Source organism: Malania oleifera, chromosome 11 (assembly GCF_029873635.1).
Source record: "Malania oleifera isolate guangnan ecotype guangnan chromosome 11, ASM2987363v1, whole genome shotgun sequence".
Taxonomy (NCBI): Eukaryota; Viridiplantae; Streptophyta; class Magnoliopsida; order Santalales; family Ximeniaceae; genus Malania; species Malania oleifera.
The window spans coordinates 51,588,472-51,615,180 of NC_080427.1; the positions used below are offsets into that span (position 1 = coordinate 51,588,472).

General features: G+C 37.5%; 1 protein-coding gene across 2 annotated transcripts; it reads right to left on the minus strand.

The window, feature by feature from the left end:
- Positions 1-1,148: 1,148 nt before the first annotated feature.
- On the minus strand, positions 1,149-22,264 carry LOC131168242 (ribosomal RNA-processing protein 8). Of its 2 annotated transcripts, none has more exons than XM_058127543.1 (9): positions 21,883-22,264; positions 21,731-21,792; positions 8,775-8,826; positions 7,710-7,824; positions 7,465-7,559; positions 2,083-2,189; positions 1,881-1,995; positions 1,754-1,798; positions 1,149-1,605 (listed from the first exon to the last, which is right to left on the minus strand). In XM_058127543.1, the coding sequence occupies exons 1-9, from the start codon at positions 22,129-22,131 to the stop codon at positions 1,534-1,536; spliced, it is 912 nt and encodes a 303-aa protein (XP_057983526.1). In that variant the 5' UTR covers positions 22,132-22,264; the 3' UTR covers positions 1,149-1,533. The 2 variants fall into 2 exon arrangements, with proteins under 2 accessions (XP_057983526.1, XP_057983525.1); XM_058127542.1 differs by having other exon boundaries at positions 1,149-1,602; positions 21,883-22,255.
- Between the last annotated feature and the right edge of the window lie 4,445 nt (positions 22,265-26,709).

Genomic DNA, 26,709 nt, shown 5'->3' on the forward strand with positions numbered 1-26,709 from the left:
AAGTTTATAAGAGGAAATTGTCGACGGTTTGGTTCGAGTTCTCAGCATTGATTTTCAAATTTTGAATTTTGAGAGGTTAGATAGGTTGAGTATCGTGAAGAAAATCTCCGAGAGGGTTATAAATACATTGTATATGTTGTAACTCTGAATGTTTATGTCTTTGGACAAAAAAATGGTGAAAAACACTTTTGTTTGCTCCCGTGGATATAGGCATTATCGAACCACGTAATTCTTCATGTCATTATTTTATTGCTTTTATTATAATCTACATAATTATTGTTCTAGATATATCATCACTGAGTGTTGCATGTAAGATCAATTTACTCTACTGTACATTCGTTTTCGCAACACTTTAAAATGCATTGCTTTTGATGGTTTAGATTCAGGCTAATGGACTTGAAGATGTAATATTGGATTGGACTAGTTATAAATTGTTGCTCTACCCCATGTTTATATTCTTGACTATAAAAGACATTAATTATTTGAAAGATCAAACTATTCTTAGCAAAATGAAGATACGACACCCCAAACCAAGCCTCAAGTCCTACTCGATAGAAAATGAAAAACATTAACCACAGAAAAAAAAAAAAAAAAAAAAATCGAAAGACAATCTAGTCCCTTTGATTTCCAAGATTGTTTAGCCACTTTGCTTGGTTAGGCAGTGCAGTGGGGGAATTGACTAGCTTTATACCATGTAAATGAACTATGGCCCTCCTTCCATCCCACAACCATGTAACCATTCATGGGCTAAAGGTGCTTGTGCAAGCCCACATCAAGCACATCTTATGATGATCTTGGTCATGTAAGTATAACTTTGATTCCAACTTCATGAAGTGTTTTTGATGGGGGCAAAACCATAAGGCTGAAAGAGCCAAAGCCAAATAATGAAGCAATCATTTCTTTCTGGCACAAATTGCAACCCTCACCAATCTTTATCATCTATAATTCACTTGCTCATAGATGTGTCTTCACACTTCATTGGCACTAATTTATGGTACACATTGTTGCGTTGCGTTTGACAGCATGAATTTTAGATTTTAAATTTGAATTTGTATGAACTTGAATTTATACGAAACTCAATATAATTCTCAAATTTCAAACATGAGGTAAGGGATGGTAATATTTCATAGTCAAGACCTTGGGAAACCTTTTAAGTAAATAGTCAATTTGTGTTACTATTGAGTTATTAAGTTAGATTGGGTATTCATTAATCAAGAAACAAGTGATTAAAACATAATCAAATACTACTACTTTGCCTCATTTTTCAAGGATCGAATCTTGTTAAAAATGGCAGAACTCAAGAATACTCAATTCACCCTGGCTCATGAGACGATGACCCCAAACAATGAGCATATTTTTTTGTGGGGGTGTGCACACGTGTGGTGTATGCAAACAGCTCTCGGAAGAAGCTTTACCTTCTTTGCAACCCACCAAATAAATCAAAATGCATAACCAGCCAAAACATCATGTGAGAAGCACCAAAAACAGGGATTTTCCTCACTGAATGCCTAAGAGGGGCATCTTGCCATGAGTTCATCGACGTTTGTACAGACAAGGCTTCAGTTCTGGCCATTCGATTCCCTTTCTCTTTGAGTCTTGCATCTTCTACAGACAGTGAAACATGAAAAAAGTAACAATGGTAGGTACCGGGAGATCTTAAACACCACTGTTTCAGAAGTTGAGAAAACAGGTTCTATTCTAAATCAAGAACCATATTCTACCTAAGCAGCAAAATAAAATAAATGAATCAAACCTTCTTCTTGAGGTACAATAGAATAAACATTTTATTTGAGAAGTCCTGCACACAAGTGGTATTTGTTAACTTGGAACCAAAACATATGAATTTATTGGTGCAGATGAAGAACATGACATGAACAAACCTTTGACACTGCAGTAAATCCTAGTTCGCAGACAGCCTTCAAAAACCTATTTGGGTCTGCTCCTCCTGTATTTGGATCAAACCTGCTCTTAACTTCTGCTATCAAAAGCCAGCCACTGTACAGGGCCATTGTGATACGGATTATAAATGGAGCAGTCAAGTTCAGGTGATCAACAAAGCTTCAGATAACATTGTGTGCAAACCTTGGTTTAAGAACTCTATGTGCTTCCTGAAGGTAACTTGAGAAGTTAGTCCCCATCAGTGAAAGGCAGAAGACAGCAACATCTATAGATGAAGAATCAAGAGATGTCTGCAATTAAGAGCACAAACATAGACAATTTACTGAGACTCTGCAGACATTTGTATAATGCACAATGTAGCATCAAAGGCTGTAAAATGATTTCAATGTATCTTTAGCCAGCCTGCAACATATAAGCTAAATTTGTCAAATGAAATCTTAATAGAGTATAATTGAGCACAACAGGCATTGCAAGGTGTCACGAGCTAAGCTTGTTCAGGGCATTATGCTTGCCTGTGACCACTTATCTCGTGTGCTTAGGATGGGTTTCCATCATGTAAATACTAGTGTAGGGTTATTTTCTGCTAGTAGAGTCTTTGTAAGCCAAATAAGGCAGTATGACACATCGGTCACTTTGATGTTTCCTAGTGCCAGGATGATGATTACATAAAAACCTCTTTAGGGGAGGGTGAGTGTTCATCAGTCATTGTAAAACTCACTAGCAATTGTCAACGTGCTTAGCCTACTTGCCTCCCTCGCTAAGTACAACATGTCAACGGAGGATTTGTTAATGAATTACGTTTGCTTCAATATTTACTGCTTGGTTGCCACGGCTTTCATGAATTGATTATTATTTCCGCTGCTATCTGATTGAATGTTAATGAAAGTGCTTCATGGATGAATGTTGGTAAACAATAGGCTGGCTAGTTAAGCAAGAGTGCTTTAGCTAGCGCCGCACGGCCCTTCACAACGGTGTGAAAAAGCCGGACCGTGACATTTGGTATCAGAGCAAAGTCGGTGACACTTGGGGAGAGCCCAAGGTTGAGTTGCTACGTGAATTCGTTTGCCTTCGTTGTTGGATTTGGGAAGCTTTGGTAAGTGACCATGGCACCAAACAATGCTGAGAGGATCAGCGTGCTGGAAGCACAAGTTGAGGAAACAACCAATACTATGGCCGCAGAGGTGGCTCAGATGAGAGAACTTGTTGATGAAGTGAGGGGATCACAAAAACATCAAGCAGGTTTGATAGACGACATGTCAAAGGACTTTCGCCACACTATGGAAACTTTGCAAGCCCGGATGGCAGATCTGAATGCAAAGGTAAATGTGATGGTTCTTGCTATGGGAAACTCCAACACTCCGAGAGTTAGCAAGACCAAGGTGCCAGAACCCAGGACGTATGGGGGTGCCCGAGATGCCAAGGAGTTAGAGAACTTCTTGTTTGATGTGGAGCAGTACTTTTGCGTTGTGAGGATGGCCTCAGAACAGGCAAAGGTGGATACTACGACCATGTACTTGGTTGGTGATGCCAAACTGTGGTGGCGTACCAAGTACAGAGAAATTGAAAATGGAAACTGTGTAATTGATAGTTGGGCAGACTTGAGGAGAGAGCTCAAGGCCCAATTCTTTCCTGAGAACGTTGAGTATAATGCAAGGAGAAAACTGAGAGATCTCAAGCATATGGGGTCAATTAGTGAATATGTGAAACAATTTTCTGCTTTAATGTTGGATATTCAGGATATGTCGGAGAAGGACAAGTTGTTCTATTTTCTTGAGGGGATGAAACCGTGGGCAAGAACTGAACTTCATAGACAAAGGGTTCAAGACTTGTCAACTGCACAAGCGACTGCAGAACGCTTGACAAACTACGCTGGTGATGAGACCGCTTCGTCCAAACGGTTTGGCGGAGAGGGAAACAGTGGAAAGTCTTTCAAGAATGGCAAACCCAAGAGTGGGGGACCCAACTCTAAATCATCAACCTCACAGGAAGCTTCGTCGTCTCAAGGGTTCAACACACCCAATGGAAAGGGGAAGAGTAAAATTGAGTGTTTCTTGTGTCGAGGTCCTCATAGAGTTTTTGAGTGCCCTCACAAAGCATCACTTAATGCCTTACAGGCTTCCATTGTAGAACAGGCAGTGGAAGACAATGGGGAAGAGGATGATGCCCCAAGGGTTCAGTGCGGTTGGTGAACGCATTGGAAAAGCAGGCAAAAACATCGAAAGTTACACGAGCAAAAGGGTTAATGTTTGTGGACTTGAGGATAAATGGGAAGAGTACTCGCGCTATGGTGGATACGGGAGCTACTCATCATTTTGTTTCGCAGTTGGAAGCAGGAAGACTCAACTTATCCTTAAAGAAGGATACAGGACGCGTGAAAGCAGTTAACTCTGTAGCCCAGCCTACTCTGGGAGTAACCAAGCAAGTGGTTATAATGTTTGGACAGTGGGAAGGTCATGCGAATTTCACAGCGGTGCCATTGGATGACTATCCAATCATTCTAGGAATGGAGTTCCTAATGGGGACGAGAGCAGTGCTGATGCCTTCGGCTAGTTCCCTTTGTCTGATGGGAGATCACTCGTGCATGGTGCAAGTCGTTGCAACGAAAGGAGACGACGGGAAGTCCCTTTCAGCCATACAACTCAATGAAGGATTGGGTCAGGGTGAGCAAACACGTCTAGCCACGGTGGTGGTAGACAAAGAAGTAGGCCAGGAGCTGGAGCCTACGACCATCCAAGCGGTGTTGGATGAGGATAAGGAGGTGTTGCCGGATAAGCTGCCTCAAAATTTGCCTTCACGACGGACTGTGGAGCAAGAGATCGAGTTGTTATCAGGAGTGAAACCACCTGCTAAAGGGCCATGTTGGATTGCGCCTCGAGAGATAGTAGAGTTGGGGAAACAGCTTGATGAATTGGAAGCGGGATGTGTTCGCCCTTCCAAAACGCCGTTGGGAGCATCGGTGTTGTTTCAGAGGAAACATGAAGAGCATCTACGGAAGGTGTTCGACAGGCTGAGGGAAAACAGTCTGAATTTGAAGAAGGAGAATTTCTCTTTCGCTCGGCGGAGCAACAAATTCCTTGGTCAAGTCGTTGAACAAGGTTGTATCCGGAGGGATATGGAGAAGGTAAGGATGATTCAAGAACGGAAGATCCCCACGACAGTGAAGGAGTTGCGTTCCTTTCTTGGCCTTACTAAACTTTGTAGGAAGTTCGTTAAGGGGTATTCGTGGAGAATGACTCCAATGACAGGACTACTGGGGAGGTATTATTGGCCGCACACGCGGGATGATGTGGTTGATTATACCAAAACTTGTCTCACTTGCCAACAAGACAAGGGGGAGCGGAAGAAATATGGTACTTTCATGGCCGCACCAAAGTACTGTTCGGCAGAGGGGACGACACAATTGTTCCTTGTGACTATTGTGAGATATTGGGGTGTTCCCCAAGTTATTATTTGTGACCAAGATTTAATGTTCACTGACAACTTCTTAACAGGGTTTTTCAGGATATTCAGGTCACATCTTGACATCTCTTCGAGTTATCATCGACAGACAGACGAACAGATGAAGAGATTCAGAAAGCTACTAGATGAGTACTTGTGCCATTGTGTCAACGACAACCAGAAGAATGGCGTGCAACTACTTGATGTGGCTCCATTCTGTGGCAACGCCCAAAGGCGCTCAACAACCAACAAGAGCCCTTTTGAGCTTGTTACAGGCCAGCTGCCGCTGTTACCTCACACAGTGGGCGAGCCGTACAGACGAAAGAGTCCCAAGGCGTGCATCTTCACCAGAGAATGGAGACTGAATGCAGAGTTTGTCCAAGCCTATCTGGAGAAAGCTTCTAAGCAGAAAGCTTCTAAGCAGATGAAGAAGTGGGCAGATCAGGAGAGAAGACCGCAATTTCATGTCAATTGCCTCAAGCCATTCAACGCCAACACCAACAACCTGAGCAGAAGTCAGTCAAACAGCACAGAGTTGAAGACAGTGCAACCTGAAAGACATGATGTTGAAGAGATCCTTGCCGACAGAAAGTTCATATCCTCAAGGAAGAAGCGGCAGAAGTTCCTAGTGAAGTGGAAGTGCCTTGATGACAAAGAAATCAGCTGGATTTCTGCGGAAGATTTGAAGCCATTCGTGGACAAAATTGAAGTGTACCTACCGCCAAAAGTCTACGAGGCCGTCGACCGTATAAGTGGGGGAGAATGTCACGAGCTAAGCTTGTTCAGGGCATTATGCTTGCCTGTGACTGCTTATCTCGTGTGCTTGGGATGGGTTTCCATCATGTAAATACTAATGTAGGGTTATTTTCTGCTAGTAGAGTCTTTGTAAGCCAAATGCAGTATGACTCCTCGGTCACTTTGATGTTTCCTACTGTCAGGATGATAATTACATAAAAACCTCTTTAGGGGAGGGTGAGTGTTCATCAGTCATTGTAAAACTCACTAGCAATTGTCAACATGCTTAGCCTACTTGCCTCCCTCGCTAAGTACAACATGTCAACGGAGGATTTGTTAATGAATTACGTTTGCTTCAATATTTACTGCTTGGTTGCCACGGCTTTCATGAATTGATTATTATTTCCGCTGCTATCTAATTGAATGTTAATGAAAGTGCTTCGTGGATGAATGTTGGTAAACAATAGGCTGGCTAGTTAAGCAAGAGTGCTTTAGCTAGCGCCGCACGGCCCTTCACAATGGTGTGAAAAAGTCGGACCGTGACACAAGGCTACTGCATAATTGGAATCATCGTCATCCTACATCCCGACTACACATAATAACAATATCATAGCATTGAACAAAGAAACAGGATACACAGTTAAATGCATCTGCATAAATGCAATGGGTGTGTGTACAGCATCAACTTTTAACTACTAAAATTTCAGCTCTATTTTTGGGTGATAATAGCAACTGATATTTCAAAATTTACAGTTTTCTCTCACGGACCTAAACTAAACACTAATAAAATGTAAAATGAATACTTATTTTTTATGCCAATAGAGCAAGGCGCAAGCACCTTAACATTCTAGATTTACATTTCCTTTGGTTTGGCACAGCTGTAAACGCAGTTATGCACACTGAGTTTATTTGAATAAAACTTTAGTTGCAGATGCTTCGTATGATTTTCAGGTACATGAACAAATTCTACCACACCCCCCCCCCCCCCTCCCCCCCAAAAAAAAGCCATACTAATACAGTTTTTTTGTAAATAAGGAATTATTTAGAAAGTAATTGAAAACCACGATCATCAGGATGAAAAGAACCATATCAAAGCACCAGGATTTCAAATTTGGGTGTTCACATGCCAAGACGCATGTTCATTGGCATTGAATAGCATAAATGAAGCTTGCAAGTTAAACGATATGGGTTCTTTTATGAATTTTCTTTTTAAAGGCATTCTCAATGTACTTGTCAATTATAACCTTAGTTATGAGTAACATATAAACAAGTGGAAATACCATGCAGGAAAGCTAATCCCTGAATCTTTATTTCTTTATTAACTGCTGATAGAATATGAGAAGAAAGAATTAGTAGAGAATTATTAATAGCATTTTAAACCAAAGCACATACATTTGACATATCACAAGCAATCACTGAAGGATCATTTGAGACAAGATCAAAAGAGAAGACTTTATTCTTCACACTTTTTGCAAGGCGTGCATCCCCTGGATTAAAATGGAGCAGGATGAAAGAGACACGGAAGAAGATATTAGCAGATGTCAAACACTAAATTACAACTACCCAAATTCATACTGCAATAGGGCTGTACCGTGGGAAGACAGAATGTAAAATTTAAACATGCATTTAGTTCTTACCGCAGCCAAAATCAGCCACAACCAAAGAAGGGCTGTGATTTTGTAGCCATTTAATGATTATATTAACTGGCTGCTCAGGCCAATGCGACATTTGCTCTTGATATCCTGTATGATACTGGAAGATAGAAGATCAGAAGTGACAAAGTTCAGAAAATCATAGTCCAAAAATATTCTATAAAGAAATACTCCGAATCATTCTATGAGTTAAAACTTTCTACAGACCAGATGAACAAGAAAATATGAGCAACGTATGGGCATAATGATATTTGAAAGAGGGTCATATATAGCTTAGATCATATATTGTCACTCCTAATTTTCAACATATAAAAATTAATAATAAAAGTGGCATATGCCATTCAAAATGTTATAAACTGAATCTGAGTTTCAGGACACAGAACTTTTAAACATCTTGATTCAACCAGCTCTCAGAAGAAAATCAAAACCTGATGACGAGGGCCCTCAGCCCCTCACCAAGTAGATCTACACAGGAGTAAAAGTAAAACATTATGATGATTGGGTGTTCATAAAACATCCTGCTTTACCATGTCCTTCAATAGGAAAATTTTCTTGTTTTCTTAAATAAAGGGGGTAAATGTCTGTAAACATTTGCAGTCATCCAACACTGGTGACAGTTGACCAAAGAAATCTCCTTGCTAGGGATAGTTAGTAACTCTTGTGCAGCATAACATGTTACCATTGATCAGTTATTCAGCTAAAGGAACATGCTTTAAAACAGTATCTTGCAGGGTTCACTAACATATAACTGGATAATCGAAGAGCAGTTGAATCGGAGAAAGTAAAGACTGGAAAAATTATTCTCACAAGCAGGGCTCAAGCGCCGAAAACCACATTATAACTTTAGATGCTTCATGCTATAAGCAAACAATTTGCAATCACCAATCCTCATATATACATTCAAGATTGTAGCTCATATGCTGAATTGTTTATTCAATTAGTTTATAAAATAAAAAAGAAATCACATGAAATTATAGTGATTGTGACAATTCTAAAGGCTAAATTGGAGCTCAAAATATCACAAAACTATTTATTTACGTTGGATCTTACCACATCAAATAATGCCGGGTCTTCTTTAAAGTAGTCAAGTGCCTCCTTCCCACTGACGAGAAGGAAAAAAATTGGTCAAATAATACCATATAAAATGGAAGTAATAGGAGTACATTTATAACACAATCTAGCAGTTCACAACTTTTTTAGTTATTGATTTTACAAACCAAGAGAAATAGAGAACACTAAATCAGCAAGAAATCATCATACTATTGGACAAAATAGATATTGACCAATCAACTTTTTTTTTTTTTATCAGTAAAGAGAAATTTATATCAGCAAGGCATAAAGGGGATGTCATCCCATGGTACATGTTGACACCGGACTCAAATGACCCATTTTAGTTGCCAACATATTTGGTGACTAAATAAAAATTCAGTAAAAAAAAACCAAACCAATGGTTCCCTTGCCAATTTTGTTTAGAAAAAAATGCAATCGCCACATAACATAAGTGTCTTAGTGTTAGATATATGCATTAAAAAATGGAAGGAAAAGGATAAAATAAACCAGTGTAAAAGAACTAGGTGCTGGAACCTAAAAGAAGAAAATATAATAAAATTTAAAGATAAAATGATCAAAGATGGGGATTGAACTATAAAGGTTGGGATAGATACAAATACTCTTTGGAGTGGATTAGCTAGCTCTATTAAAAAGATCGCAGAAGAGATTTTAGGTGAATCAAGGGGAGTATTCTTGAATAGCAAAGAAAGTTGGTGGTGGCATAAAGATGTCCAAAAAGCCGTAAAAACAAAAAGAATTTGGGGTGGCAAAAATATAGAAACGTGGATAACTTTGAAAAGTATTAAGAGACGAGAAAAAATGCAAAGAAAAAGAGGCGGTTAGTGAAGCTAAACACATATCATTTAATAATTTTTATGATAAATTTTATACAAAAGAAGGGGAAAGAGATATATTTAAACTTGCTAAAGCTAGAGAAAGGAAGAGTAAGGACTTAGGAAATGTAAAATGTATAAAAAGTGAGGATGATATTGTCTTGATTAAGAAGAAAGACATAAAAGATAAATGACGAAGTTACTTTAACAAGTTGTTTAAAGAAAATCAAATAGCAAGCTTAAACTTAGAATTGACAAATGAGGAAAAGACTAAAAATATGAATTCGCTAAATTAGAGTTAACGAAGTTAAATTTGCACTAAAAAAGATAAAAAAATGGAAAAGCTATAAGACCAGATAACATCCAAAGTAAAGTCTGGAAATGCTTAGGTGATAACGGAATTATATGATTAACTAATTTATTTAACACAATTATAAAAACTAAGTGTCAGATGAAAGGAGGACAAATACTTTAATACCTATATACAAAAATAAAGGAGAAATTCACAATTGTAATAACTATCATGGAATTAAACTTATGAGTTATACAATGAAATTGTGGTAAAGGGTAGTTGAACAAAGTTTAAGGCTAAAAACAAAGGTCACATAAAATCAATTTGGTTTTATGCTTGGGAGATCTACCACAGAAGTTATATATCCTTTAAGAAGATTAATGGAAAAGTTTAGGGAAAAGAAGAGGGACTTGCATATAAAATTTATTGACTTAGAGAAAACATATGATAGGGCCCCTAGGGAAGTTCTATGGTGAGTTTTAGAAGAAAAAAAAAAATGTATGTAGTAGATATACTGATGTCATTAAGTGTTGTGATATGTGACTCACAGCACAAAGGGAAAACATGAAGGAAATCAACATGCAGCAGGGGAAACCGTAAACCCCTAACTGTTGACGGTTTGGGACAGTGTTGAAGAGATTTTACATTTTATTTGAAACCGTCGACAGTTTGGCTCAAGACCCCAGCGCAGATTTTCGAATTTTGAAAGAGAGACGTTAAGTTGGTTGGGGTTTGGAGGGAAAGCCTCTAGGAACTCTATTTATATGTCATTTGTGCTGTATTTTGTAATGTTGTTCGTGTCTTTGACACAAAATAGTAAGAAAGATTGTCAATTGCTCCCGTGGATGTAGGCATTGTCAAACCACATAATCCTTTGTGTCTCTGGTTATTGCTTTCATACATACTGCATGGTTGTGTTGTTCTGTAATTTTATCACTGAGTGCTGCCTTTGTTTGATTCAATATTCCGCTAGGCAATTCCATCTATACAACAAATTGGTATCAGAGCATTGTTGTAATGGCCTCTGGAACTTCATCTGTGAAATTTGACGTTGTCAAGTTTGATGGAACCGGAAATTTCGGTTTGTGGCAGAGAAGGGTGAAGGATCTATTAGTATAGCAAGGAATGGTGAAGGCCCTATACGAAGTTCAACCAGAAGGCATGGATGAGGCAAATTAAAAGGAATTGGAAGCAAAGCCTGTGACTACTATAAGATTGTGTTTGGCCGATGACGTGCTGTATCACGTCATGGAAGGGGTTTCTCCTGCGACTATTTGGCAAAAGTTTGAAAGCCGGTATATGTCTAAGTCTCTTACGAATAAACTTTTTCTTAAACAAAAGTTATATTGGCTTAAGATGGTGGAAGGTTCGGATTTGAACCAACAAATCAATGCATTCAATCAAATCATATGTTATTTAATGCGAGTTGATGTGAAATTCGAGGAAGATGACAAGACCCAGATGCTACTGAATTCCTTGCCAGCGTCTCACATGTATGAGAACTTGGTTACGACTCTATATATAGGGTAAAGAAATCCTAAATTTGGAAGATGTAACAAGCGCGTCGCTGGATTTTCATCAAAGAAAGAAGGTCAGCGATGAAATTTCATGTGGTGAAAGGCTTGTGGTGAAGAATAACCATGAACATGGGAAAGGAAAATTCAGAAATGGATCGAATCAAAATAAGTCTCGATCGCAGTCCAAGAAGAAAAAGGATATCCAGTGTTTTAAGAGCGGTAAAAAAGGGAACATAAAATCAGAGTTTCCGGAATGGAAGAAAGGGAATGCTGAAAAGCAAGAAGGTACTTCAAAATCAGCAAATGTCGTTGAAGAAGGAAATTCAGAATGCAGTGATAGTGATATACTTTCAGTTTCATTGGGATCAGATTGCCTCACAGACTCTTGAATCCTAGACTCAGCGTGTTTTTACCACATGACTCCAAAAAAGTAATGGTTCAACACTTACAGGTCGGTTAATTCTGGTTCCATCCTTATAGGTAATTGTAGAGACCCGAACCCATAAAATAAGAAAAGGGTAAAAAGGGGATTTTTGCAAGCTTCGCCGACGAAGTCAATGTTCTTGTCGACGAAGGCCCTTCAGTGCTTCGTTGCCGAAATTTAGAGTCTCGTCGACAAAGAGATCTCAACCGACAGGGAAAAATATCAGGCTTGGGTTCGTCAACGAAGGAGGAGGTTCATCGACGAACAGTCTTCTATGGTTCGTCGACGAAGGACCAATTCATTGACGAATTTGACCAGGTCCAAAGGCCTATAAATAGGATTTTTCATTGCTTAGGGGTTAAGAAACCCAAAATTCTCTCTCTCTCTCTCTCTCTAGAATCGGCAAGTCTTCTCTCTCTCTCTACAGTTCTTTGTCGTTCGTTGCCCGTTTCGACGATCGGAAGTTACTACGAGGATCAAGGAGCTAAGATCTACAATACTAGCGGAGCAGATTCTTGTTTTCGTGAAAAGTTGAGATTTGGGTTTTCGAGCGTTGCGGTTTATTTCAGGAAAAAGGTAAAGGGATTATGTTTAATGCAGTGTTTTAATGATTTTGAATAGATGGAAATGTTTGTGGAATGAGTATGTTATGTTTTCAGTTATTCTTTCGAAAACCAACCATTCAAAAGGCTCGTTTTTGAACCTAGGATATACGATATGATATTTTGAGTAGAAATGAATGGTCGAAAGTTCGGTTTGATTCTACAAACCATTTATACAATATTTTCATGGTTGCCTACGGACTATGTTTTCAATATGAAAAATTGTGTGGCAGGTGAATATTATTTTGAGAATTATGAAAATATCAGAATGGGTATGTTTGTGTAATACTGAACTGTTTGCAAAATTTACTGGAACCGATTTGAGAAATGCGGGGGTTTTTGTGAGAGGGCGGAGGCCCAAGTTTGTTACAAAAGGGGCCGAGGCCCGAGGTTGTATTACACAGCGCAAGCCCGTGAATTATAAAATAACAGAGTTTTATTCATACAGAGGCTGAGAGCCGAGTTGTAACAGAGGGGCCAAGGCCCGAGTTTGTATTGAACTGCCGAGACCGAAGTTTATTATATGAAATGAGTTTTAATTACTTAAATTGCATGATATGCTTTAGGAACCCTGAGAACCCAGTTGTTGTGAGCGCGGTACCGTTACTAGAGAGAGTTTTACCATTTGACCGCGTGCGCCCACATTTATGAGAGAGTGGTGTTGGGTGGTCCTAACCGATTGACCAAGACGCAATCGGACCCATAAGCGAGCTTGCGGAAGCCTGCTGAAGTATAAGTAGGGAGTTGACTTGGCTTGGGTTGATCCCTCAGGTTTTAGTCCAGCCTTCAGGCCGCACAACCTTGACCACAGGGGTTTACACATGACGAGTAGTTCCAGGGAGTGTCTTTCAAGCATATCTGTACATTTACGTAAAGTTGTAATTGTTTCCAGTAGTGATTTATATTATGAGAAATGAGAAATGAGTATACATACTATGTTCAGTAAAAGAGGGAGGTATGATTCTTGCATACACTGAAAAGCATGCTGCCACACACTGTCATTAACTTAATCTTCCTTACTGAGAGGTGTCTTACCCCGTTATACAACATATCTTTTCAGGGAATCACCGAGAGCGGGTTTAGCAGATTCCAAGGGGTGGAGACTAGAGTAGTTCTTTTGCGAGTGTCGTCAAGAACTCAGATATGAGCAGTTTATGTAGTATGCCTTCGGGCTTGTATTTATGGTCGTATGGACCGTATTAGTTGACTTATTATTATGAGTTGTATTATAAGAAGGGAAGAACCCTGATGTATATTGTGGCTTAGACTTTGGTAATAGAAAATGGAGAATGTTTCATTATTCCACTGCATATCTTGTATGTTGAGATGGTATCAGGTACACAGACATCACTAAGGTAGCACCCTGAGCCCACGTGACGGGTCAGGACGCTACAGTAATGATGTTTCATGTGAAATCAATGGAATAGGAAATGTAAGAATTAAGAACCTTATGTGATGTAAGATACATATCGAACCTACGGAAGAATATAATTTCATTAGGCACTTTAGATTGTAATGGATTTAGCTACAAATCTGAAAGTGGAATTATAAAGGTGTGTAAAGGCGCTCTAACAGTGATGAAAGGGAAGAAGTTAAAGAGAAACATCTATGCATTGCTGGGCACTACAGTTGTAGGTGGAGCTGCAGCCGTAGATTTTGAATTTGATGACACTATTTTGTGGCACATGAGGTTAGGGCATATGAGTGAGCATGAGATGAAGGAACTTCATTAGAGGAAACTCTTGAAGGGTATGAAAACATGCAAGCTGAACTTCTGCAAGTTTTGTGTTCTTGGGAAGCAGAACAAGGTGCAGTTCAAAACAGATTCTCACAAGACGAAAGGTATTCTTGATTATATTCATTTTGATATATGGGGGCTGGTGAGAGTAGCATCACGGGGTGGATATATGTATTTTGTGAGTTTCATTGATGATTACTCACGTAAGGTCTGGGTGTACTTCATGCGACACAAATCAGATATGTTTGTTAGGTTTAAATTATGGAAAACTAAGGCGGAAAATCAGACCGAGAGGAGAATTAAATGCTTCATGATAGACAATGGGTCTGAGTACGCTTATTCGAGGTTCATGGAGTTTTGTGAGCAACAGGGCATAAGGAGACATTTCACTGTTTGCCGGACACTGCAAAAAAATGGTGTGGCTGAAAGGATAAACAGAATTCTGGTTAAGAGAGCTCGGTGTCTCAGGTTGAATGCAGGGCTCGCGAAGAACTTTTGGGCCAAGGCAGTTAGTATAACTTGTTTCTTGGTAAACCGATTGCCAAGGGCATCACAAGAGGGGAAAGAAGCAGAGGAGGTATGGACAGGTAATGCGGTAGACTATTCTGGTTTAAGGGTATTCGATTGTCTAGCCTATGTGCACATATCTAGTGAGGAGGGATCAAAACTTGACGCAAAGTCTATACGCTGCATTTTTCTGAGGTATCAGAAGGTGTGAAGGGGTTCAAGCTGTGGGATGCAATGGCAAACAAGGTGGTGATCAGTAGAGATTTAGTTTTTTATGAGAAAGATATGGTGAAGCGTACTCGAGAAGATGATGAAGAGAAACTGAAGCTAGAAAATTAGAGCAGAAATGAGCATGTTGTGCAGGTGGAGTTAGAAACTCAGGGCAATGATCATGGTCCCCTAATTGCAAGGAGTTCTAGCTCGAGAAACCAGCAAGTTAACAGTATTCCTATACGGAGATCCAGACGTACTATCAGACCACCGCCCAGGTATGAATTTGATGATCTGATATCTTATACTTTCATTACCAGTTGCAAGGTTCCAACTACTTTTCAAGAGGCAGAGCACAGTCAAGAGAAAAGTAGGTGGATAGGTGCTATGATGGAGGAAATGGAGCCGTTGCATAAGAATCAGACTTGGGATTTGGTGGAGCTTCCAGATGGGAAGAGGGCGATAGGTTGCAAGTGGGTATATAGGAAGAAGAAAGCAATTTTAAAAAAGGAATGAGAGAAATTCAAGGCACGGTTAGTGGCAAAGAGGTACTGACAAAAGAAAGGAATAAATTATGATGAAATCTTTTCACTCGTGGTTAGGCACACTTCCATCAAGGTAGTGTTTGGATTAGTGGCACATTATGATTTGCATTTGGAACAAATGGACGTGAAGACAACATTTTTCTATGGTGACTTGGATCTTTATGGTACAACCAAAGGGATTCAGTCAACCTGGGCAGGAGCATTTAGTTTGCAAATTGAAGAAGTCTCTTTATGGGTTGAAACAATCTTCGAGACAATGGTACAAACGGTTTGATTCCTATATGATCCGGATAGGCTACAGGAGGTGTGAGTATGATTGCAGTGTGTATGTGAAAGAACTTGATAATGGTTCTCTCATTTTCTTATTGTTGTATGTTGATGACATGCTAATTGCTGCGAAGGACATAACATAGGTAAATCAGTTAAAGACTGTAGAATAAAGAGTTTGACATGAAAGATCTTGGTACAGCCAAGAACATACTTGGGATGGAGATTTGTCAGGACAAAACTGCAGGGAGATTATGGCTATCTCAGGGCGGTTATGTGGAGAAGATGTTGGAGAGGTTTAGCATGGTTGATGCAAAACCAGTATGTACACCTTTAGCAAATCACTTTAAATTGTCTACCGCTGAATGCCCAAGGACGGATGATGACATCCGGAACATGTCAAAGGCCCCCTATGCTAGTGTTATGGGGTGTTTCATGTATGTCATGATATGTACAAGACCGGACCTGGTACATGCAGTCAGTGTGGTGAGTAAGTTTCTTTCAAATCCGGGTAGACAGCATTGGAAAGCCGTTAAGGATTTTCAAATACTTACGGGGTACAAGCAACAAAGTGATCCGTCACTTGTACGGTATGTTGATGCAGATTATGCAGGAGATTTGGATGACAAAAGGTCTACAACGGTGTATGTATTCACCCTTGTGGGAGGACCTATTTGTTGGAGGTCCATGGTACAGTCTCTAGTGGCATTATCAACAGCTAAGTCAGAGTATATGGCAGTCGCCGAAGCTGCAAAGGAAGTGTTGTGGCTTACAGGTTTAGTCAAGGAGCTGGGCATACAACAAGGTGGAGTTGAGCTGCGTTGTAACAGTCAGAGTGTCATCTATTTGGTAAAGAATCAAGTGTATCATGCTAAAACCAAACATATAGATGTAAGGTTCCACAGGATCTAAGAGTTGATTTCTTCAGGTGAACTTGTACTTGAGAAAGTTCATACATCTAAGAACGCAACAGATATCTTGACAAAACCGATTACAACGGATAAGTTCAAGCATTGCTTGGACTTACTTCATGTCTCTAGTTGCTAGAAGGGAGACAGTTCCAACTTAATGTCCCAAGGTCAAGGTGGAGCAACAGGTTTATATTTTCGATTTCTCCTAAGAGGCGTATGTTCGCCAAGGTGGAGATTGTTGTGATATGTGGCTCACATACTGAGTGGAAAGCACGCACAAAAGGAAAACATGAAGAAAATCAACATGCAGCAAGGGAAACTGTTGACGATAACCCCCTAACCGTCGACGGTTTGGGGCAGTGTCTAAGAGAATTTACATTCGGTTTGAAACCGCCGACGGTATGGCACAAACCTTCGACGGTTTGACTCGAGAACCCAACGCAGATTTTCAAATTTTGAAAAAGGGGCGTTAAGTTGATTGGGGTTTGGAGGGAAAGCCTCTGGGAACTCTATTTATATGTCATTTGTGATGTATTTTGTAATGTTGTTCATGTCTTTGACATAAGATAGTAAGAAAGATTACCAATTGCTCCAGTGGATGTAGGCATTGCCGAACTACGTAATCCTTTGTGTCTCGTGTTATTGCTTTCATACGTACTGCGTGGTTGTGTTGTTCTGTAATTTTATCATTGAGTGTTGCATTTGTTTGATTTAATATTCTGCTGTGCAATTCAATTTATACAACATTAAGGATATGTACGATGGAGTAATGACTAATGTAAGGGCTGTAGATGGAGAAACTAGAGAATTTCCAATCACCATAGGTGTACATCAAGGATTTGCTTTGAACCCTTATCTTTTTGCTTTAATAATGGACCAACTGACTAAGAGCATTCAAAATGAGGTTCCATGGTGTATGTTGTTTGTAGATGATATCGTATTGATTGATGAACCTAGGAGTGGAGTAGAGACTATATTAGAATTATGGAGAGAAGCTTTGGAATCTAGAGGCTTTAGGATAAGTAGTTATAAGACAGAATATATGAAATGTAATTTCAATAATGGTAGGAGGAGTATTAGAGACAAAGTTAAACTTATGATAAAGAAATAAATAACACTTGTGGATTTTAATACCTTGAATCTATTATACAAGCTGAAGGAGAAATTGAAGATGATGTAACACATAGAGTTAAAGCAGGTTGGTAAATGGAGAAGTGTTTCAAGCGTGCTTTGTGATCGTAGAATACCCTTCAAATTAAAAGGAAAGTTTTATAGGATGGCTATAAGACCAGCTATGCTATATGGATCAGAATGTTGAACAATGAAAAAACAAAATATCCAAAAAGTAAAAGTGGTTGAGATGAGAATACTTAGATGGATGAGTGATATAACATTGAAAGATAAATTAAGGAATGCATATATTTGAGTAGGTCCTGTAAAAGATAAGATAAGGAATGGACGACTCAGATAGTTTGGGCACTGGCAACGTAGGCCTCATAGTGAGCCAGTGAGGAAAAGTAAGTTAGTTACTGTAGGGGGCAGTAGAAGAGAAATGGGTAGACCTAAGATAACTTCAAATAAGATAATGAGTAAGGAGTTAATAGCCCTGAATTTGTCAAAAGAAATGGTCCATGATCGTATAAATTGGCGGAAAAGGATTCATATAGCCGTTCCCACCTAATGGGACTTGAGGCTTGGTTTTGTTGTTGTTGCCACTTTAGTTTAGTTTTTGAAAAGGTAACACAAAGGAAAACATTTTTTAAAACAGATTTTGGTATGAGAGCACCATTGTGAATAGGAAAGATAGACCCTTAAATCTTTTTTGAATAAGGTTAAAGCCTAGCACCCTAAAACACCCATTTTAGGAATAGTAACGGTATTACCTTATGTGAGTGCGTATGTCTCTCATTTTGAAGTTCATTTTTTAAGAAAAATATTGAAAAATAGGGAAAAAACCAAGTCACAACAATTATCAGTTGACCGCTTGCAGAGAGTCGGTCAACCGCCTACTACAAATTTCTCTTCCATGTTTCATTTTTGTAAAAAAAAAGAACTTCCGGCCCTTAAAAAAATCACATACATTCACACACACAATAAATAAATAAATAAAATGAATATAAGAGAAGAGAAGAAGTTATGTTTCCTTTTTTAAAGTTCTAGCTAAATCTATATATGTAGATTGCCTACACATCCTCCATGGAGAAATCAAGCCATCTGTAGTTCATCACAATATTTTCAAAAAGGTTTTCAGAAAACATTTTGATGAAAATTTGAAAATCACTTGAAAACATTTGTTGTTTTGATTGAAAAACCTTCATTTTTTTGCTAAAAATTTGATTTTCATGAGTACTATGTAAAACTGAGATTTTGAACCACGTTTAAATTTAAGAAAACCCATTTTTCCACCCTCAAGCCACTTCATAGGTGATTACTCTGAAAAATGATGTTTGCTAGTTTAAACTTGAAGAAAATATGGATTTTTGGTGGTAGAATCACAAGCCCGCTTTTGAAATTTTATTTTTAGAAATCTAAAAGGTTATAGGGAACACCCAAAAGCCACATCATGGGCGTTAACTCCAGGTTTTGTTGAAAATTTTGCAAATACTCGAAGACTATCTTAAAATCCTTTTGAAAATGAAGACGTGGTTCTTTATGGAGAAAACATGAAAACCTTGGGAATTTCAGCAATCAGACTCAACCAACACACTCCTAAGAGTGATTAACCTCGAATACAAAATGAATATAAAAAAAAAGGTAAAAAATAAGGCCTTTAAATTTGTCGGTTAGTCGCTTACAGAGGCTAGTTAACTATCTCCGAAAGCTTTATAGCTACTTTTTGGAATATAGAAGGGAGCGATCAATTGTGTTTGCAGGCTAGTCGCCCGTCTGCAAGTCAACTTTCTGAAAAAAATGCAATTTTTTTCTATTTTAAACAAAATTATTTCATGAACTCTAAACAGTAACCCATTCTAAAATCCCTAGAAGATATTATCTACTTAGCGAAATGTAAAAACATGCATGAAATAAAATTTAACATCACATATATGAAAACATGCTTCACATGCAAAATACAAACAAAAACTTGAAAACAAATGGATTAAGAGAGTTAAAATAATGACCTTATGTTGTCGCAAATAGTGTAGATCAAGTGGAGGGTACACTAATGAATGCACACACCCCAAAGAACAATCAAAACAAGAATGAGAGAAGATGGAATTCTTCTCAAACTCAACGTCAAAACCCTTTTTTGACCCTCTAAAGATGCACGGAGCTCTTCAAATTTCCTCTCCTTATCCCCACTTGGACGTGCTCCAAACTCTCTCCCAAAGGGTGTATTTATAGACCTTTCATGGGATGGAGGGAAACATCACTTTGAATTTGAATTTCAAAGATTCAAATGCAAACTATCAACCACCAACTATCAACTACCCTATTCGTTATCTAAGATGTAACAACCTCTAGGACAGTCGACATGCCCAAATCCATTAATCAAATGGAAACAACTCAAATTTTCAAATTTTCACAAGGTCAGTCGACCACCTGAAGAAGCCGGTTGACAGCTATTGGATGGCGCCAAACTAAAGAAGGGAAAAAAACCGGTTGACCACCAAAAAGTGGTTCGTCAGCTGCCCAATGCTACAGCCTTTTCCTTGGTGTTTTTAGCTTAGCTTTTCATATACTCAACTTGGTCTATTTATTTTGTCGGGTAAAAAATGACTATTGATGGTACAAAACATCAACCACTTTGTAAAGTTTCGCAAACATAAAGGATTACAGTAAGATCATTAACAATTAACAGAACAAACATCAACCATTGGCCAAACAACCTTAATACCCAGAAATCTTTGCACAAACAGAACATGCTATGAAAATTAGTTAATTAAATTCAATTCCCAACTCTAAAGCCCTCAATGATGTCAGCAGTAGCTACTAACAAAGCTCTTCCATCACAGCTGATAGAGTCATCTCCTTTTGATTTTCCATGTGTTCAATCAGTCTCATCTATCTTTACCAGAACTTTTAAACTAAAGCGCAATCAGAGTTCCCATTACAAAAACTCAAAAGTTTTTTAGTAAAAGCATATTTGGTTTTTTTTTTTTTTAATGGGCAAAGAGAACAGCCATTAAGGATACCGAAATGATGTAACTGCAACCCAAGAAGGCGAGCAGAATTTACAGGAAAATATTATCAACAAAATCAATGGCAACCTCGACATCAACAAAATATTGCCTATTGAACTAAAACAAAAATTGAAACTCCATCTATCTTTTACAGTATTACTACTCTAACCTTTTGAAAGCTCTACAATTTCTTTCCTTCTAAACTATCCAAAAGATGCTAAGTGGAATCGACTCTATACCTTCTTCTGTTCGTTAATGTAAATGCCCCTCCAAGCCCACAATTATCCTAGGGCAGAAAATGATGTAACCCACTTAACAGCCATTATTGACAAAGCATTCACAAAAGCTTCCCTAAGGGGAGAAAATGGTATGTTGCCTGACCTCCGCTTTTGCACAAATAATATCTATCCATCACCACAATAGCCTTCTTCTGCAGGTTTTCCAGCATGGGATCCTCTTCCAAGAAGCTTCCTATGCAAAAGAATTTACTTTAGTGGGAGCATTTGTTAGGGGAAAACACTGCTCCCTCCTAGGATGCACAGGAAGCTTTTGTCTAATACTTCCCCAACTCCATTTAATTCCATAACAACCTTCAGAGGCAGGGAATTAATAAAATGCGAAATCTCAGCTTAATCCGCAGTAGTAAAAATTGGAATTTGCCAGCCAACAAGAAAAATAATAGTTGGCACCTTTGCATCTTTGCTCAGACCAGAATCTTGTATTGCGCTCATTAACTAACTAATCACAAAAAAGAACCATTCATAATACTATCACGCCCTAAAATTTAACTACAAATGATATTGAGAAATTACTAAATACTCCTATTTTTTAAAAAAAATATAAGTTATTGAATCACAATTCCTATTATGAATGTAAAGACTTAAAATCCTTAAATTATATTGAACTGGAAAGTGAAAGCATAGCCTCTTTTCATCATTGACCTAAAAACAGTAGCGACAGAAAATCAGAAGAAAGGGGAAAGAATTTACGTGCAAGTGTAGAGTTTCTCGTTAATCATCCTAAAATGACCTCCCGACAACTTTGCTCTCATCTGCATAACCATCCATGATTCCAGTAATCCACAAAACACACACACAATTCATACACAAATTTCGAGAGAAACAAAGACACGGGCCGAGACCTTGTCGAGAAAACTAGAAGGTTTTCCCCGTTTAGCAGAAGCAGCAGATTCATTGGCCAAAACATCATTATCATCATCATCATTATCAATTGGTTTGAGCGAGGATGGATTGGTGCCTTGGTGCTCTTCATCATGGATTTTCTGCGAATGGTTAAAGGTCTTTTCTCTGCGAGTTTTGTGACGGATTTTGGCTCTTTTGCGTTTTCTGTTCAGCCCCATTTCGCTTGTTCCTCCCTTCATCCTTTCCATCCCCCCAACTCGAATCAAAACCCCAGATAAACCCTTCCCTTCGGCTTTCGCAATTGGCAGTGCTCTTCAGGTAAATGAGAAGGGGGCAGAGTGACACGCGAACAAGGAGACAAGGAGATGGCCAATTTTTTTAAGCCCAGTTTCTCAACATGGGCCTGATTTGTCCATATGGGCCTCCAATCAGAGTTCATTACAAATCTCGCTTTTCTCTAATTAAGTGAATTTTGAATTTTGTAATATTATTTGTAAATTTAAATAATTTTTTATTATTTTATCATACATACCCATAGGGGTGAGCATAATTCGATTTTAATCAAATTAACCGAATTAACTGAGCGAATTCAGTCGGTTTGATTCGGTTAATTTGTAGTTCGATTTAGTTTCAAAATGGGATAAGTTCAGGTATTCTGTTTTCGGTTCTGTTATGGGAAAAATGTAATTCGGTTAACTGAATCACCCAAATTTTAATTAATTATTAATTAAATATAAATTATTAAATTATATGATTTTAGGCTAGGGTTTCAAACTTCCAATGTTCCATTCAGTCATTCCTAGATTCCCTTCCCATTCGGTTATTCCCATTTCGGCATACAAATCACACATTCATATTTTTTTTTTCTATAATTACTTTTAATTTTATTCGGTTAAATTCAGTTAACCGAATTACCCAACTTTTCGGTTCGATCGGGTGCGGTTCAATTAAAGAGCTCAATTCGGTTATGTGGTGGGGTTAACCAAAAAAATTTGATTAATTCAGTTAATTGGTCGAATTTGTCAAACCGACTGATTGCACACCCCTACATACACACTTATAAATACATACATACATACTTGATATATTATATGTTAAGCATGTTCAACATTTTTATATTTATATTTATTTTCAATAGTATTTTTATAACTAAATTGAGTTTACTTAAATAGAATTTGAATTTTTTTTACAAATAATTTATAATTAAATCAAGTTTGGCTTCAAAACTGATAACATTTATTTTTAAGCCGAATTTTGTGTTAAGTTCAATTTGAGTATTTTATTATATCAATTTAATTTGATTCAAATGTTAAGATTGCCAATTTTTTTTCAAGCCCAATTTGTCTAGAGGGGCCAAATTATAAATGATTCAATTGATCCAATTCTAGTTAAGAGAGACCTACCCAAATAGATTAAAATTTATTATTCTGAATCAAATCCAACTTATTTAAATGGATTCATAATTGATTCGCACATTGAATAAGTTAAATATGGTTTGAAAAAATCTTATCCGTCCCTGCACTGGTTGATTGGTTGATATTAGGTTTTATCCAACATATATTCACCAACTCATTTACAACTGATGTTCCAAATCTGCAAATAATTCCATATGCCTATGCTTATTAGACTCTCGCCTTGAGTCTACCCGACACCCTCACTCAAATTCAAGTTCAAATCCCTAATTCTTGTGGTCAAAACAAAAACTAAATTCATGATCTAAAAACTAAAAAAAAAAGTTATAATTAGGTATTCAATATTTAATAATTTGTCATATTTACTAAGTAATATAAGTTTCTACTTTTGTGATTGATTATTAAATATTTAACAATTACCAAATTATACTTTTAAAAATAAATTCAGTTATGGGGTTACTAAATAAATTATTCATTGGATGGTTAAAAAATTATACTTTGTATGGGAATGATGGATTATTTGTCATCCATCACAAATTATTTAATCTAAACCACCATAAATCCGCTATTTCATTGAGTTGGATATGAATTATAATTTTCTTACTAATAGTCCTTTTAATATGTCAAGGATTATCTGACCTGATTTGCTTTGTTAGGTCTATATCATAGATATAAAATGTGGTACTACAAAAAGGGAAATAAGGAGAGAAATAAAAGAGGAAGTTCATTTTGGTTCATTGAATGCCAACAATTGGGTATGCACTATATAATGGGACATAACTTATCTTTCATTCCCATACTATTTTTTATTCATATTTAAAAAAAAAATTGAACTTGAAATTTTAAATGTCCTTGCATTTTAACGGGATGTCCTATAAGGGATAGAAAGGAGAAGAAAAAGAAGGAAGAAAGACGAAAGTAGAAGGAAGAAAAGAATACTTTCAATTTCAAATTTACCAAAATTTGCTTCTTGCATTGCTTTTGACACCTTACTAATTACAAGAATAGTGTTGTCAACCCCCCCCCCCCCCTCTCTCCCCCCAACAACTTTACAAAAATTGAATTCTAAATTTGATATACTACTTTTCTTAGGTCTATGCAAATTATCACTCAAGTATAATGTATGAGACCTAAAGAATTACCATATAAAATTCGATCAGGTTGCATATTTGTGAAGTTTTTAGGAAGACTAGTGTTTTTTTATTAGAAAAGCTAAAGAAACAACAACAACAACAACTACTACTACTACTACTATTACCACTACAAAAAACCAAGTCTTGAGTCCTATTAGATGGGGTTGACAACATGAATTCTTTTCTGCCAATTTATGGGATCATTAACAATTTCTTTCAACAAACTTAAGGCTATTAAATCCTTACTATCTCATTCAAAATTATTTTAGGTCTACCACTACCCTTCTACTACCCCTCATAACAACTAACTCACTTTTCCTCACTAGCGTGCTATGTGGTCTACGTGCCCAAACCACATGAGTCGTCCTTCCCTTATGTTATCTTTTGCAGGAGTTGCGCCTAACTTACTGCTAATATGTTTATTTTTTTTAATTTATCTTTTAATGTTATACCATTCATCCATATAAGTATTCTCATCTTAATAACTTTCACTTTTTGAATGTGTTGTTTTTTAGTTGCCCAACATTCTAATCCATATAACATATATGGTCTTATATTCATCTTATAAAACATTCCTTTCAATTTTAAGGGTATTTTATGCTCACAAAGCACACTTGAATCACTTTTCATTTTATCCAACCTGCTTTAACTTTATCCATTACATCCTCTTCAATTTCTCCTTCAACTTGCATAATAGATCTAAGGTATTGAAGAAAACCTAAAGATACAATGAATAATTGCATCAAATCCCTAAAAGCACAACAATTACAAATAAAACCCCTAAAAGACACTTTTTTTTATTTATAAATAAGCCAACTATTAATTAAAGTAGGCATGCATGATAACTATTAGTCAATTGAACTCATTTTACTTTAGGATTTGGTTTTCGAATTAGGTCAAGGTCATCTATCAAACTACCCATCTCATTTAGCACCAATTCAATAATACTTTAACCAAATTAGAAGGAATTTGTAACGAATCGAATAATAATGGTATTTAAAAAATAAAGAGAGAGGGAAATGGAAACAGAAATAGAAGGAGGCAGTAGGCTTCGTCGATGACATTGCACTTTGAAGATAATAACCCGAAAGATTTTTCCACAGGGCCTCGTCGACGAACACAGGGAATTCATCGACGAGCGCATAAGGGGACCTCGTCGACGAAGTCACGCCTCGTCAATGAGAAGATACCGAGAAGAGTTTTTGGGACAGTCTGAAATTCGTCAACGAGGGAGGAAGTTCATCCACAAAATTATTAAAGGACTCGTCGATGAATCCTGCTCTATAAATAGTGAAAACTCGGATTTTTTATGAAATTTTAGCGCAGGAAATCCTCTCCTCTCTCTCTCTCTCTCTCTCTCTCTCTCTCTCTCTCTCTCTCTCTCTCTCTCTCTACGTCCCTCTCTCCTTCTCTCTTCAATTCCAGGCCCGTTTCTTGCTGGATCGAAGATCTGAGACTACCACGACGCTCTTGGAAAAGTTCTTTGCAAGTCTACCAGAGCTGATCGTTAAAGAAGTTGGTTTGGATTTCGTTCCAATCTTAGGGTAAGACATTTTATTCAGTATTTGTCTTTCCTTTAGTTATAAGAAATACAATACACGAAGAAATACTGATGTTTTGTTCTAGGGGATGTGATTTTCAGGGTGTTGAGTGGAGAACCCTGCGAGTATAGAGCTAGAGTACAGTAGGGGCTTTTCAGAGATAAGGTAAGGGAAATATGCTATGTTAGGAACTTTTATAATGTTATCAGAGATTTTACATATATGAATATACCAGCTTATTACCCAGTTTTACAGAATATGAATTTTAAATGCTTGTGTGGCCTGAGTAGATATTTATGTGATGAAGAACTTATATAGTTTTTATAGTATATCCTACTATACTGATTACACGGATATAGACAATATATTACAGATATTTTATCCAGAATAGTATATTATAGTTTTACTCAAATCAGTATGTTATAGTTTTATACAGATCAGTATATCACAGATATTTATCCAGAATAGTATATTACAGTTTTACTCAAATCAGTATATGTTACAACTTTATACAGAATAGTATATACAGTATTTATAGTATGTCATGTTTCCTATTACCATAACATACAGAGTATATAAACAGAGTATATAGACAGAGTATACAAACAGATATATAGAGATAGCATCAAGATGCTACAGATACAGTATACAGAGATTACAGTATTTATAGTACAAAAAGATAGCATTATGGTAATTTTGGAAACATGATGAAAACAGTAAAAGAGTATATATGTATATAT

Excerpts from the sequence above, each read along its gene's own strand:
- LOC131168242 (XM_058127543.1), bottom strand. The coding sequence starts at position 22,131 with ATGGAAAGGATGAAGGGAGGAACAAGCGAAATGGGGCTGAACAGAAAA. Across the intron at positions 7,825-8,774 it reads ACCCGGCATTATTTGATGTG|TATCATACAGGATATCAAGA; the intron begins GTAAGATCCAAC and ends TCTATCTTCCAG. Across the intron at positions 1,799-1,880 it reads GATTTACTGCAGTGTCAAAG|GACTTCTCAAATAAAATGTT; the intron begins GTTTGTTCATGT and ends ACTTGTGTGCAG.